At 40.0% G+C, this 13,082-nt stretch overlaps 1 protein-coding gene across 6 annotated transcripts in view; it reads left to right on the forward strand.

The window, feature by feature from the left end:
• DENND5A (DENN domain containing 5A) overlaps positions 1–13,082 on the forward strand; it is a 64,198-nt gene that overhangs the window by 15,939 nt on the left and 35,177 nt on the right. For 4 of the 6 annotated variants that reach the window (XM_053980004.1, XM_053980007.1, XM_053980008.1 and 1 more), the window contains exons 2-5: positions 2,693–2,764; positions 3,371–3,480; positions 3,984–4,644; positions 11,237–11,424. In XM_053980004.1, the coding sequence (XP_053835979.1) occupies positions 2,693–2,764; positions 3,371–3,480; positions 3,984–4,644; positions 11,237–11,424 (1,031 nt within the window). The remainder of the gene's footprint in view (positions 1–2,692; positions 2,765–3,370; positions 3,481–3,983; positions 4,645–11,236; positions 11,425–13,082) is intronic. The other 2 variants (XM_053980006.1, XM_053980010.1) reach the window with 1 other exon arrangement.

Here is a 13,082-nt window from a genome sequence, read left to right on the forward strand (position 1 = left end):
TTTTTTTTTTTTTTGCTGCTGGAGATGTGCTGCAGTTGGTGTTTTGCTGTAGCAGGGTTTCTCTGTTTGAGGCTGATCATAAATTTAGAAATTTAGGGTTAATTGCTTTTTGCCTCTGGATGTAAGTAAGTATTGTTTGTGGATTTCCCCCCTCCCCACTACTGATGGCTGTCTAGTGACAATCACTGGAGAGGAGAGAAGGGGGAGCCCAGGCAAGGGAAATGCTGATGCTCAGGTTCCCTTTATTTGTAATGGCAAGGAAACAGAGTGTCCATTGTCCTGGAGGTACCCAGATCACCTGGGCTGAACTTCCCAATGTTGCCTGCCTTGTTTGAATCAGTATCTTTGGGAGCCAGCATAGTCCAGTAGTTTGTGGTATCCCAAGCATGAAGGCTCTCCCAAAAGAGCTAGGTGGGGATGGGAGACTGTGCTGCTGTGGAAGGGAAAAGGAGCATCCTGCAGAGCTGGCAGCCAGCATTCCAGCAGGGCAGCGTGGAGAGGAGAGGAGAGAAGGGTGCTGCTGGGGCACTCTGGCAGCAGCAGTGTCTGTGCAACAGCTGAGTGCCTTGATGGATGGCAGCAAGGCCTGTGAGGGTTGCCTCATGTTTCTGTCTGAATCAGGACTCAGTGGTTTCCAGAAATCAATTTTAGTCCTTTCATTAAATTACAGACAGACTCCAGCTCTAAAATATTTAACAGTGTGTTGGCGAGAATGTCTCTTGGGAGGAGATGGTGCAAAGCTTCTTAAAATAGGTAAACATCCATTCAGTGTTTGTTAGGGTTTGGGGTTTTTTTTAATCATAAGGAACCAGCAGCATCATGTATTTTGCAGTGTTAATACTCATAATGAAAAGGTCTTCAAATCACAGATTTTTCTTTTTAATTTTAAAATGTGTAGCCTTGCACATAGGTGAACTCAGTGATTGCACTGTGTGGTTTCCAAGTTCAGGAGAAAATTTGGCCTTCATGTATTTTCTCTCCTCTACGTGTATGGAAGATTAAAAAAAAAAAAAGCCAAGGAACAAAACAGCTTAGTACATCTCTGAGGCTTTTCCTCAATTATCTAAAAGTTGACATTACATCATCTGCACAGATGTAAATATAGAAAACAGTAGGTGTGTTAAATCTCCTGACATACTTTGAAAAGCTTTTTACAGAGGACTGACTTCACTTGAGTGGATGTTTGTGTCAGTAGAGATGTGGCATTATGTCCATTTTTCTTTCTGGGAGATTGAAAGTTTCTTTAAATGCTTGTTTTCATCTTTTATGGTTGTTTTAGCTGTGCAAATGCTGTTACTTTTTCTGTCTTTGGCCCTACTCTTATAAGATGCTTACATTTCAGTGATGTTGTGTTCTGGTTATTCCTAACTATTCCTCTCTCTATATGTTTCAAATTTCCCCAAATACTCTTTTTTTTTTTTCTTTCTGAACAATGCTATTATTGAACAACATGGTTGAACAGATTAATAAATAAGGTAGCTGTGTGGTTTTGTATGAAAATTAGCTGAGCTGTTGATTTTTCAGACAAATAATAAAAGCAGTGCCTCCTCCGATTTCAGTGCTAAAACCCAGAGAATTAGCAAAATAGATGTGAATATTTTGGGTATTGTGAGACCTGTCCTAGGTCCTGATTCAGGGTAAGTTCCCCGAGATGATATTTAAGACTTAGTTAAAGAGAATCCACAGCTACCAGGCTTCTCAGCTGTCAAAGGACTTGTTAAGCATTCACTGGAAATTCTGTTTGGTTTGGTGTAATGTGTTTGTTAGGTTCTGTATTGTGCTGAGACAGTGCTGTAACCATCTCTGTCTATGGCTACTTAGTGGAAGTAAGTGTTGTGCCAAATAAAGATTCTAACTTGGCTTTGAAATTGAACTTCAAATATTACTCTAGACGTACAAAACAAACCCAACCAATTCTGAAATCAATTTCTATTGCCATGTAATTGCTGCATGTAAGAAAACAAGAGAGGAGTTGGAGTGTGTTCTCTGTTTTGCAGGTGTTGCTGAAACAGTTCCATTTATTTAAAGCATATGATTTCATGCAATTGTGCCTGATTGTTAGTGCAGCTGTCAACAGCTGCATGCTCATTTAGCTAATTGCATTCTAGTAATATAGCTAGGCTTATTTTAAGATAAGCAGTTGTACATTTTTGCTTTTTTAAAGCAACTGTTCACACTGAGAATATTTACTGCAGAAAGTTCTGTGCTATCACAATGAGCTGTCATTGCTCTAGAAGAAATTTAGGAGCTTCTACACAAGACTTTCAGCCAGTCTAGTGTATGGATAGCACCTGTGGAAAGCTGAACCATGCCACTTAAATTCATACAGTTCTAAAGGCCTTGAAGTGGTCTTGTCCTTGGGGTCAGTTTCATCATCTGCTCTTTGGGAATATTTTGTAGTTAAAATGTGAAACTTTTAATTTCACAAGCAGCTTATTCCTACTGCATCAGTATTCTGGTTGTGTGTACAGGAACAGTGAGCTTCTCTTACATACTGATTGTCTCCTAGAAATATGTACATAAAATGAGAAATTCCTCTAAGTTGTATATGCAGAAAAAGCATATTAAGGGAGTAGACTGTCATGCATGCTAATTCTGGATATTTGTATGTTTTTTGCTGATATGTGTAAGCAGTGATCACAGTAAACAGTATGAAATGTATAATGCAGTGTTGTTTTTATTTGTTATATAGCTTTATGCCAGTATATACAGGCCTCTAAAACCCGAGATGGTGGCAGCCGTTTCATTTCAAGTGCAACAGAAGGTAAAGGAAAAAGTGTGGGGAAAAAAACCAAAAAAAGCACTTTGTTCATCTGATACTCTATCTTCACGGACCTTTATGTGGTTCTTGATCTCCTAACCTTCTAGACCCTTCCTTCACAGCTAACTTCTTGCAATAGATGGTGGTTATCTTTTTTCCTGAGTCTGGAAAACGAAATTAAGAGATCTCATGATGTCACTTGTATGTCTATCTAAAAGTTGCATCACCTTTGCATTTTGTCTATTTGTGCTTTTCTTCGGTAACAACATTGCACTGAAATGGAAGCTTTTGCTGTGTTTTAATGAGAATCTGAAATATCTGAGGAGTGGCTTAGAGAATTGCTGTCATGACCACAGCCTCAAGATTGCCACACTTAAGGAAAAGCACAGATACTTAGCGACACAGAAATGTTACAAAGCTAATCCTTGCTAATATCTGCAGTCTGACTATATGCTAACGAACTGTCTTGCATTTTCTGTTTCTCTTAAAAGGAATGTCTCCTTAATTCACTTACCCTCACGTCTGCCTGCTGATGTCCTGCTTTTTGGCCTTGCTTGTGCTTAAAAAGGGAATGAAAGATTTACTTCTGTATTTTTCTTTCATCTGCAGGGGAAAACTTCGAACAGACTCCGTTAAGACGCACATTTAAATCCAAAGTTCTTGCTCGCTATCCTGAGAATGTTGAATGGAACCCTTTTGACCAGGATGCAGTGGGAATGGTCAGTATCACTTCATGGCTTTTGGGTTTGTTTTTTTTTTTTTTGTTACATTCTAGAGAATTAGTAGAGAAATAAATTAGCCTGCAATGAATGAATCTTTTTTTTGTGTGTGATTTTTCCATTTAATAGAATGTGGTGTGTCTTAATTTAGATAAAATATAGTAGTTTTCTCTGTCAGGTTTCTGGTCTTGGTGACCAGAAAAATAGTTTCCTTTATGTGGGTTTGAATTTTATTATTTTATTCATAAAAAATATGAGGCCGGTAACAAAATAGTAATAAGTTTCAATGGAAATTGCATGCAGCCCTTTTGATACATTCCTTTTGTTTTTCTGATTTAGACCCGTATCACTGTATTGTGTAAAATGTAACACTTAATAGAATTTAAAGTGAAACGCAACAGCAGTCTGTGGATTTTAAATCCCATTTTCACCAATGCTTCTGCAGACAGGGGAGAGAAAAGCATTTTTTAATGGATATTGTCTACCCTTCCCCTTTTTTGTAGCTGTGTATGCCTAAAGGGCTTGCTTTCAAGACACAAGCAGATTCCAGAGAACCTCAGTTCCACTCTTTTATTATTACTCGTGAAGATGGCTCGCGGACATTTGGATTTTCTCTCACGTTTTTTGAGGAAGTCACTAGCAAACAGATCTGCAGTGCAATGCAGACGTTGTATCATATGCACAATGCTGAATATGACATTCTTCATACTCCACCCACCAATGACAAGGAGAGCTGCAGCAGCACTGGGGACTGCAATGGCACCTCTGTCTCAAAGCTACAGCGATTTAACTCCTATGACATCAGCAGAGACACGCTCTATGTCTCAAAGTGCATTTGTCTGATCACCCCCATGTCTTTCATGAAAGCTTGTAAGAAAGTTCTGGAGCAACTTCACCAAGCAGTGACTTCACCTCAGCCACCGCCGCTACCTTTAGAAAGCTACATCTACAATATTCTCTATGAGGTTCCTCTTCCTCCAGCAGGAAGGTCATTGAAATTTTCAGGTGTTTATGGACCAATTATCTGCCAGAGGCCAAGCACCAATGAACTACCATTGTTTGATTTTCCTGTTAAAGAAGTTTTTGAATTGCTTGGAGTAGAAAATGTGGTTCAACTCTTTACCTGTGCCCTTTTGGAGTTTCAGATACTGCTTTATTCACAGCGTGAGTACTTGGGTTTTGTTTCCTTATCTTGTAGCTGTACTGGCACAAGGTCTTAATGTGTCTTGAATGCTAAAAACACCACAAACAGCAGAATAGCTGCATTAAAGTGGCATGAGCATGATATTGCAGTCTGGTGATCTGTGTGCAGGTCTTCAGGTAAAGAAAAGCACTGTAAGGAGAGTCTTGCATTGGCTCCTGCTGTCAGACACCTAAACTTAAAACTGGATTTTCACATAATCTCCTCTATTCGTGGTTTGGCTGACCCCTTTATTGTTGGCTCTGGAACTGTGCTGCTGGGTAGAGCAGTTTGCCTTTTCCATGTTCCTGTCTAGCTGCTCAGTTGAATTCCCTGCTATCTCTGCAGAATTAGCCATGCATTTTGAAAAGATACACAGTTAATTATATATACATCTGGTTCTGGAGAAGAGTTAATCATGCAAATACAGTTTTCTCTTGGAGCACCCAAATTCACATTTCAGTTGTTATTTTGAAAGAGAAGCACCTGAAAAAAATTTTGACTGAGCTCAAATCCTAAATCTCCATTAAGGCCTTGAAACAGTTATAGCTCTGAAGGCACATAGCTAAAGCTTGCTTTGAAGAGGATAGGCAGCAACTGAGCTGAAATAGCATGTTTATCAATTAGTGAGTAGTGTGGGAGTGGTATCTATTTTCTGTGTTGAAATTTGTGGATACTGGCCTTCTTTCTCCACATCCTGTTGATCTAACACAGAGTGTGTGGAAGTATGCCAAAAGATAATTTCTTTTTATTTTTTTTGGCCCAAGCTGACTAACATTAGTCCAGACTCACCCATTCAGAATGGTGTGGTTTAAACAGACAGCCTGCATTTTGGCCACTAGTTTATAGTAATGGTTAGGAAGGCTAAAAGACCCCAAGACAAATTCAGGGCTATAGTCCATGGTGTTATTGAAATTTATTTTCAGTGTTTATTTCCCTTGAGCTGTAACTGAAATATCTAGAACACAAATGGTAACTATTTACAAAATATTACCTACATTTATCAGCAACCTTCTCCAAGCATGAAATACAGATTGTGTTAAATGTGTTAAGATCTGTGCATAGACTAAAGCCAAGGATGGATTTGTATGTGCAGTCAGAGTGATTAAAAGTCTGTAATGGCAGCAGGGTGTTAAATTACGTTACAGGGTGTTGTCATTGTATAGGCACTGTGATCTGCAAGAGAAAAACTGCACAGTAATTCAGATGCAGTCAAAAAAACTTACTGAACTCTATAGTGGTTACTCTCTTGGATTAAAAAAAAAAAAACAAATTGCTCTTCTTATTGTTCACAGCAAATCTAGAAATACTTGTCTAGCAGAGAAGCTTCTTTTGTGCTTTCCCCTGAAAAGGATTAGGCATTGGTATGTTTGAGATTTAGGGAGAGTTTCTGTGGATACCTGTGTGCCACCAGTGGAGGATTCAAACTTCAGCACTTCCATCTGAAGAAGGGTGTGCTGGTGTTGGCCTGGGGAGGTGTCTGAGATTCCTGGGGTGGGTGGGAAGCTCCATGTGTGCATCACCATGTGGGAGCAGTGCTCCTGGAGCTCCTTCCAGGCCATCACCTGGGAGTGCTCTGTTGTGCCAGGCTGGACCTCACCTCACTTCTGGGCTAGCCTGCTGGATTCTGGCTTCTCTTTCCAAGACCTTTTAATAGGTTCAGCTTTCTGTCTTGGGCCCTTTCCAGGTCTGATCAGTGGCTAATTAAAGAAGCTTAAAATAGCCTTGGAACACTTGAGTTTCTTGTTTGCAGGCTCAGACATTTGGAGTTCAGAGGGATGGGGGGTCAGTTAGGACAGCTTCTGTCCACTGTTGCCCTGCCTCACCCCAAGCTTTGGCTCAGCTGGGCTCTGTTGTACATTTTATGGAGGTGTCTTGTCTCTGTGTGAAGTTCTCACTTTAGTTTTTGGTTGAAAAGTCTTCTTTCAGTAGAAAAATAATTTTAGTTACTCATTTGCTGTCTTTTTACCCTCAGGTTTGGTGAACTGGCTGCAGCAATGCCTCCTCAGTAATAGTAGGCAATTTTTTTTTTTTTTTTTGAAACATAGCTTCTCTTAAGGGCTTTCTGAGGGATTTAATCCCTCTTTTTGTTTTGTTTTGTTTTTGTTTGCCTCTGTTAGTCTTTTAAACTGGATTATGCTCCTAATATATTCTGCTCTTTCTTCAGTAGGTTGAGTAACATCTGTTTTTTGCTGTTTGTAAAATAGGAAATATTGAATGGAGATGCAGGTGATTGTCCACTCAGTTCTAAGTGGAATCAGGAATTGCTTTACTTTTGTAAAGGCTTTTTCATGTTCTTTTCTTGTTCTCACACCAGTGTGAGGTCTAGGTTGTCCTTCAGAATATAAATTCTGAGTTTTTAAATGTCCTTTGAGTTTGTTGAATCTCTTGATGCTCAGACCCATGACAGCTGAGGTGACTGAGATAATTTCTTGTTCTCCTGGGTCAGGTGAGATTATGGTATTGTTGGGTGGATTTAGATTTAGAACAGTACATGTCAGGATCAGCAGATTTGTAAGATTTACTTGAAAAATTACCCCAATAACAAAAAATAACCCAACCACAAAAATACCCCAACAACTTCACACACAAAATAACAAAAGACCACCAAAATAAAAACCAAACCCCAGACCTCTTGGAAATCTGGTGAAACAAGATTATTTTGAGGTCCCTTCCAACCCAAACCTTTTCATTATTATATGTCTCTATGAATTTGTTGCCAAGTGCAATCCTTTTTGAAACAAATTATTTTAGTGTTTTAAGTCTCAGTCAGTCCTTGGAGTAGGAGTAACTTCATTTGGCAGTGAAAGTATTTTGGTTTAAGATTCCTTTGACATATTTCTGACTTGATGCTTCTGGAAATTCTTCTTTTGTCCCACTATGTTGGCACAGCCTTGTGTATTTTGGATTGCTGTAAGCCAAGTGAAGGGAATGAATGCCTCAATTTGATTGTCCTCTTGAGAGACCTGTCTGCCACTTGGAAAAATGTCAGAGGCATGTAAGAGAGGGAGGGATTTGAGGATGCTGCTAGTGCTGAGCCAGTGCTGAGGAACTCTGGAAAGTCAGTGGTGCTGGAGGCCTGTGGGAAGTGCCCTTGCCAGATATTCTGTGGGAGCTGGTTTGCATTCCTGTAATTCATTTTGCTCTTGTAACTGTGAAATAGACTTATTATTCCTTATCTCAGAGAGCACCTAGAGCTCTTCTGAAAAGTATGTGCTCAGTTAAGACAGCTGTGAAATCTGCTTGGAGGTAATTTTTCTAAACAGCTAGAAACAAAAAAAAAAAAAAAAAAAGAGAGATGTAATGCACTGCTGCCACAGACTGTGATCCAGGACAGTTTTATTTTCTGGGTGGCAGCTCTCTGCTGCCATGTTACAGTACAAATAAGATTTTTTTTTTCCTGCTCTGCCTTTGAATCACTCCTCCCCGTCTTTGTTTTGCTTGTTTAAAATAATGTTCATTCTGGAGATTTGAAGTATCAGTTTAATGTCTTTGCAGTATTACTCTGTGCTGCCTAGCTCTGATCTCTTACATAGAACCCTTTCTCGTTCTGCCTTCAGTGATTTAGGAACCTTGCTGCTTGAATCCCACTGTCAGACACACAACAGGAGATGCTGCACCCCACTGCTTCTGCTCACCACAGCTGGTTCTAACTGCAGCTACAGGGCTTTTTGAAGTGACTTGGGAGTTACTTGACAGATACAACAATATTTCATTGTGATCCATGAAGTGAGAAGATTAAAAGGAAAAGATGTTCCAAAATGTGATTGTGTAATTGTTTTAAATTTGGCTGAGTCAGAGGATTTCTGTAGGCACTTGACAGACTTCTCTCTGGCAGAATGTGAAAATGGGGAGGTGGAATTATGGTTCTTAGAGCTGCCAGCTTCTTCCCATCCTATTCCTCTTTTTCCAGGCACAGGACCTCTCAATTTAATTTTTTTGGTCCTCTACAGATAAATATTATTGTGTAACTTCTCATACACACTTTAAGAGATAATGTATTTTATTTACAGCACTTGGTTAGAATAACAAATCATGATTTTTCTGTGTTCTTAAGTGGCTATATTAAAAAAGTAGTGGATTTTCTTTTCCTTGCACAGTGATCAGTTAAGCACTTTCCCATCTAACAGTGCCCTAGTCATATGTCATTATTTCCCTACCAGTGCTTGTGTACAATACAAGGCCAAAAGATCGTGTCATTGACACCAGAAAAAGCACATTCTGATTTCAAGGACAAGAGCAACAGCACTGATGAAACACTTCTTCACTCTTTTAATCTTTTTGTTGTTGTTATTTTTAAATCTTCTGTAATTCTTTGATACGAGAATCTGCTGCTTGCTTCTTTAAACCTAAAACTCCCTCCATACCCTCTCTGGGTAGGTATAACTTATGAAAACATAGGAGTTAATTTGGTTTATGTTTTCATGCTTCTTGCCTTTTGCCAATAGCAGAATGCAGGCACTGTTACTTGCAGGCTGCAGCTGGGCAGGCAAAATCTTTGGGAATGGCTTAAGCCATGTGGATATCCAGGATCAGAGAGCTGCTTTTGCAGATAGCTCTGTGGCAGGAGGTGGCTGCCCAGTGGATAGAAATTCTGATCTATTGATGTTACTTTGTAATTAATTTGGAAGGCTGATACTAAAGTTAGCTTAATGACAGAGGGAGAGGTTGTATTTAAATTATCTTGCAGGATGAGACAGGGGGTTTTGTGTAGTGGGAAAACACTGTTTCTATTTTAAGACTTGTACTTCCAGATAAACAAGCTGAATACAAACCAGCTGTAATATTTGTGTATCTATGCCTACATTTAAAGGCCCTTTAAAAACTGAAGAAAATAGGGTATGGGATAGAATCTTCTTCTTCCCAAAGCTTATCATTAATTCATCACTTCCTTGCAGTCAGGCTGTGATTAAAGCTGCAAACCCATACGTAGGTGTGTAGGCAGAAGCTGGTGTCCAGGCAGAGTAGGGGAGTGTTGCTGTGATGTTCATTGGTATTTCAGTCCAAATAGGCTTTTGGCAAAAAACTTTAACGTGTTTAAGCTGTTCTCATCTGTTCTGGTTGAAGGGTCCTTCGTAGCAGGTCTGCTGTGAGGCAGTGACAGGTTCCATGCAATAACCTTTTCCACCAGTACAGCTTGATATGGAGATTAAAAATCAAAAGCCTAAGCTGCAGAATTATGGGTGGTGTTAGCAAAACCTGTGCTGAGCTCCTCTTAGGTTGTGGGGCTCTTTGCAGACCCCAAACTCTGCAACTGTGTCCCCAGACAAAATTAATCATGAATGCCAGGAACTGAATTTCTTGGCTTTTTTTTTTTTTTTTCCCTGCTGTCTGAAATCTTGAGTGGAGGCTGGCTAAAAGATAGACTCAAAACCATCAACTTGGGTTGAGCCACAGTTAAGCTAAATTTTTCTCCAGAGTGTTTAGAACAAAGGTTATTCTCAGAGTTTTCATCTGCCCTCTGTGAGAGTGTGCAACAGCTTCAGAAACCTCAGCACCTGAGCCTGCCCATTCAAGTGTCCTTTTCAGTTTCATAGTGTCTGTAGTTCTGTGAAAGAAGACATACCCCACACCTTAATACACACATATAAAAGTTACTGACTTTTTCCTCTTCCTTGTATTCCCTTCCCTTTCCTGGCTGGAGTTGGATGTTGTTGCAGTATCATGGAAAGGCATCCTGTGTCTCCAGTTTGTGCTATATTTATAGCCTGACAGAAGGGAGGAATTGCCCTAGTTGTGGGAGTGTTTTATACCCTTTCCAGCCTGGCAGCTGGAAGGCAGCTGGGATGTTTCAGCAGCTGTATTGGAACACACATCTGGTGCTGCCTCCCCCTTTATGGGATTTCAAAAACCCTTAGAGATGACTCTGTAGTTGCAGATGAGGAGGGTGCAATGTCTGCCCAGCAGTGTGAACTGCTCTAGCCACCAGTGCTACATAAAAAGATCTCTTAGTGTGTTGCACATGTAGATTTAACACTGCTCCTAAGTTCTAGGAGGGCATGAGTTGTTTTTACATTGAACTGAGGCTTTGGTCATGCATTGCAAAGGCTAAACAAAGCTGATCCTTTTCATTTTCTGCATAGTTATTTCAGTCACACTGTTGGATTGGCTGCTATACAGCATGCTTTATAGACATTTAAACACTCTTTGAAAAAATGTTTATCTGAGAGATACCAGATGCCTTGGGTTTCATCCAAGGCTTCCACAGAAAGCCCTGAGCACAGAGAAAAGAAATTATTTCTGATGTGTTTCTTAGCTGATTACAATATTGCTTCTGTGTTCAAACTGGTGTTCCTGGTGACCCTGGTATAGGTAGCAGAAAGTGACTTAGCATGCATTAAGGCTTAGTTTGCTCATTTCCATATGACTTGTAGAATGACCTACTTTGGGTTGAGCTCTCTTTGTTGTTTCAGCAAAATGTGCTGGGTGTGCAGGTCTGGGTTTTCATTATGATGCCACTCAGCTAGCACTGGGTTTTGTGGTTTCTGTTTTCAAGCAACTTCTCATTTCTTTAATTTAAATTAATTTACTTAAAAGCATTTGTGAAAAAAAAATAATTTTCTTGATCTTTTTCAGATTATCAGAGGCTGATGACAGTGGCAGAGACCATCACAGCACTAATGTTTCCATTTCAGTGGCAGCATGTGTATGTTCCTATCCTTCCAGCATCCCTCCTTCATTTTCTAGATGCTCCTGTCCCTTACCTCATGGGCTTGCACTCTAATGGACTGGATGATAGGTCTAAGCTGGAACTTCCTCAAGAGGTGAGAGGAGCTTGTCTTGATTGATTAAATACTGTCCATGACTATGAGGGAAGTGAGAAATGATCCAAAACACAAATGCTAACTGTACCAGCTGTTGTCAAGTTCTTAGAGCTGGCTCTGATTTGGGATTGGTCTTTTTTTCTTGGAGATGCTGACAAAAATCTGGTGAAATAGATAAAGCCCTGCTTTTGAAATTGTATGCTCTGGTAGAATTCAACTGTAATTTTACAGGAACTGATGTATTGGGGATTGCAGAAAGAACATTTTTGTGCTGGAAAAATTAACCTTGTAATGCTAGGAAGTACAGTGTGAATTCCCCAGCTGTGGCCAAAAGGTTGTGGTGGTGAGTGCGAAGAGCTCAACTGGCATCAGCACCGTGCTGGTTCCTGGCTGGGTTTCCCTGCCCAGCATTTCTCTCTTGGGGTTGGCTTGCATGGACCCAGCCTGGCAGGTGTGTGCACAAAACCATTTCAGATTTTCTCCTAGAATGCCTGCTTCAGTGTGCAGCAAAATGTCAGCGTGTGCCTGAGCACCTCCTGCTTGTTGGGGTAGTGCTGAGGAGCCCTGGGAGCAGAGCCCCCGTGTCAGGGAGAAGGAAATGCTCTGGAGAGGTTCTGCAACTCATCCAAGGGGCTGGCACTGCGTTCAGGCTGCTTAGAGGTTGTCCTTATTCATTTGATCCCCCTGTTCACTTCACAAACACTCCTTGTAGGGGTGTGCCAGGAGAGTTTAAGAGCTGCTTGGGAGGATCAAGGCAGTGCCCCAGGCAGCAGAGGAAATGTCTGACCCCTGCTTACTTGTAGGTGTAACTTTTCAGGGGAGGAACTGTGTAAATCACAGGAAACACCCTACTTACAGGCCCTGGTAGGATTCTCTGCCTTTTTCTCTGACTGTGGGTTTTCTTCTGTTACCATTTACATTTCTGGGAAAGCAGAAGCGTGGCAGGCACAGGGTTTTGTGGTGGTGATGGTTTTTGTTTTCATTATCAGGCAGTGCTGCAGCATAGCTTGACACAAAAAAACCTTCCTTTTTAAAAAAGCTGCTTGAAATTAAAGACAAGATATTTTTGTGAACCTCCAGTCTGGTCTCCATGCCAACATTGCTCTTTTTCTCAAATCCATATGCTTGTAGTTTTCATTTGTTTTTCCTGGCAAGTTCAAAGTAAACCTTTTTTTTTCAAACTGCATTTTTTTCTATGAAAACTATAGTGTTTAATCTCTTGATTTCTTCATTGTCTTGCTCTTTTTTTTTTTTTTTAATTTTCTACTGGAATAACTAATAACAGAGTATTGTATGTTCTTGCTATGAAAACAACAGTCTATTGCTTTGGTTTACTATTTTTTTCAGAATTTTGGCTGTACTGACAGCCTAATTAATATGGTTAGTACACTTTTTAGATAGAATAGCTGATGAAATAAAATGCATGTGTGGATATGCATGTTAATATGCACCATGGATGTTTTCACTGTTACCTCAAGTTTCTAAAAGACTGTCCTCCTTTTGTAAAGAGCTTCCTCATTTTAAAATCACTGTAATACTTCCAACTAAATAAACATATTTTAATTTCAAATAAACATTTCATTTATTTAAAAGGTAAATAGCTCTTGGAAAAGATTTATCAGGTTATTTTGGAGGTTTAAAGTAAGGCAGTTGATCTA

Source organism: Vidua macroura, chromosome 6, assembly GCF_024509145.1.
Source record: "Vidua macroura isolate BioBank_ID:100142 chromosome 6, ASM2450914v1, whole genome shotgun sequence".
Taxonomy (NCBI): domain Eukaryota; kingdom Metazoa; phylum Chordata; class Aves; order Passeriformes; family Viduidae; genus Vidua; species Vidua macroura.